Below are 2,145 nucleotides of genomic sequence, written 5' to 3'. Positions count from 1 at the left end.
GCTGTCCACAGTTCATGGTTGACATCTGGGGGCTGAGAAACGTCCATCTTGAAGTGTACATGATTTTCACTCGTCCTTACCAAATCAGAATTAGATACATTTGGAGTGTAAGTATCATCCTGATGGATACCTGATGGATTCGGTGTGTTGAAGGTGTTAAGTGACATTTGTACTAAAGCTTCATTGATGAAGAATGAATTTTCATGACATAAACTCTCAGATCGATTAAGTTCCATTATCTGTTAAAGAAATACAGAGAAAGCACAATTATTTCTCCAGCAACTTAAGCAAGTTTCGTAAAGTACTTACTCCTACTAGAATCTAGCAATCAAGATTTCAATAAGAATAAGGTCGTGAAGAATATTAGCATTTACTCTCTCCTCCCATCCCCCTCTAATGAGCTTGTACCAAAAACTTCAATTTGGCATGTATGACATATCTTAAAAAATAACAAGTAGCGTTCTCTGCCATTAAAGTGTTTCTACTTTATTTCAATCACAGAAAGCAGCATTTTCACTTTTGCTAAATAAAGTTGAAAAGACATCTATATACATGGAGGAATTTACAATGAATGTAATTTAGCCAATTTGAAAGGAAAATCAGATGCAGCATCGTTTTTTCTCATAACCTTATCAACTTTTACAACTTTAAGCACTATCACTAAAGAAAATACAGGCACACAGCAGAGAAAAATCAACTCCTGGAACAAAAAGAACCAATTGAGCATGGTCAGAGAGGATGCAAAAGGAACACAGGATCTTCCAAAAGGCTTTACCCTACTCAGTTATTAACTAGTGTAACTTGTGCTAACTATTATCAGCAAAATGGATTTTGAACTTACTATATCAAAGGTATGAAGAGAGAAAAAGCTTGGCATAACAGAGTACTACCATACTTGCTAAATTCAGTACCTATAATATACATTAACAGCTAATTGATCTATTAAAAGGTACATCTACACAGAACTTTTTAAGAATAGTCATGAAAAGAGGGTCCTTCAAGCATAGGAAAAACAGCATGCTCACAGTGAGTGTGCCTCCAGGACAAACCCACCCTCGCCTTACGGGGACAACATGATTCTGTGTGCCTTCCTTAGGGAAGGGCATCCCAGAGTCCAATGAGCCAATGATCCCATAGGACCTAGGCCTTTAAAATGCCCATATTTTAAGACAAGACGCATATGCACTGTCTCTGGACGTTCCCAGCTTTTGCTACCTACACACTGAGGAACTGTAGTGAGCTTTTACACAAGAACCAAAAAGACAAATGTTTGGTTACTGTCCCAGAAGCTGCCTTACACACCTCCTTGCTTCCTGGAGGGAAGGCTGCGGGGAGGCTCCTCTGGCGGCTGTGCTTCCAGCGGCACAGCAGGCTCTGCTGGGCCCGCATCCTCTCCCGCTCCCTCTCCACCCTGCGCTGGCCCTCCCGCAGCCGCTCCAGGTTTTGCTGGTACTCCTGCAGCTGGTGGTCCAGCTCGCTCTGGTTCTGCAGCAGCAGCTCCTCCTGCGACTGGCACTCCCGCTCCCGCTCCTGCAGCCAGCTCTCCTTGGCCTCCTGCTCCCGCTGCTGCTGGTCGCACCTGCGGTGCCAGCGCCGCTGTTCCTGCTGAAACTGGTGCTGCAGCTTGTGGATGTCGGCCAGCTCCTCCCGCTGCTTCTCCAGGCTGCGGGACTTGTCCTGGTCCTGAAGGGGGCTGCCTCGGAGAGGGTGCCCGGGTGACAGGATCTCCTGTTGCTGGAGAACCAGCTTGTGGATCTCAATGTGGCTATCCTGAATGGTCAAGGCAGCCTGTCAGAGCAGAAGAGAGGAAAATTAAAGACTTCCATATTGTTTACCTTTTTGGTTGAAACTGCCTCTGAACACAAAATGCATGACCACATCATTTTCTTTTAATAATTTTGCCTTTATCTCTAAGTTACCTCCAAAGATAGACTTTGGCACTTCAAATAGGCTTGCCTACATTCCCTAGTGGCATGACTAGGGAATTTATATAGAGAAGAAATAAAGTACAAAAGCAATACTCATCCCCTCTTTTGGAAATGTGGTTTGTTGCTGGTTGGTGGATAATATCTATGCAAGTCTTCTGAATAAGAACTCAGTACCTAAATTCACAAGACTCCGTATTCCTGTTCTATAGCTCATTCT

The 2,145-nt window shown here is 43.9% G+C and overlaps 1 protein-coding gene across 1 annotated transcript; it reads right to left on the bottom strand.

Annotated features, from left to right (window-relative positions):
• Positions 1 to 2: 2 nt before the first annotated feature.
• LOC103584429 (rho guanine nucleotide exchange factor 28-like) lies at positions 3 to 1,788 on the bottom strand (the record flags this gene model as incomplete). Its single annotated transcript, XM_008565441.1, has 2 exons — positions 3 to 239; positions 1,303 to 1,788. Coding segments are annotated over 2 exons (723 nt in total), but the record flags the coding sequence as incomplete, so codon positions are not given.
• Between the last annotated feature and the right edge of the window lie 357 nt (positions 1,789 to 2,145).

The sequence above is a fragment of the Galeopterus variegatus genome, unplaced genomic scaffold (genome assembly GCF_000696425.1).
Source record: "Galeopterus variegatus unplaced genomic scaffold, G_variegatus-3.0.2 Scaffold55489, whole genome shotgun sequence".
Classification (NCBI taxonomy): domain Eukaryota; kingdom Metazoa; phylum Chordata; class Mammalia; order Dermoptera; family Cynocephalidae; genus Galeopterus; species Galeopterus variegatus.
Note: the sequence above shows the minus strand (reverse complement) of the source record. Positions and strands in the feature narration are given on the sequence as shown.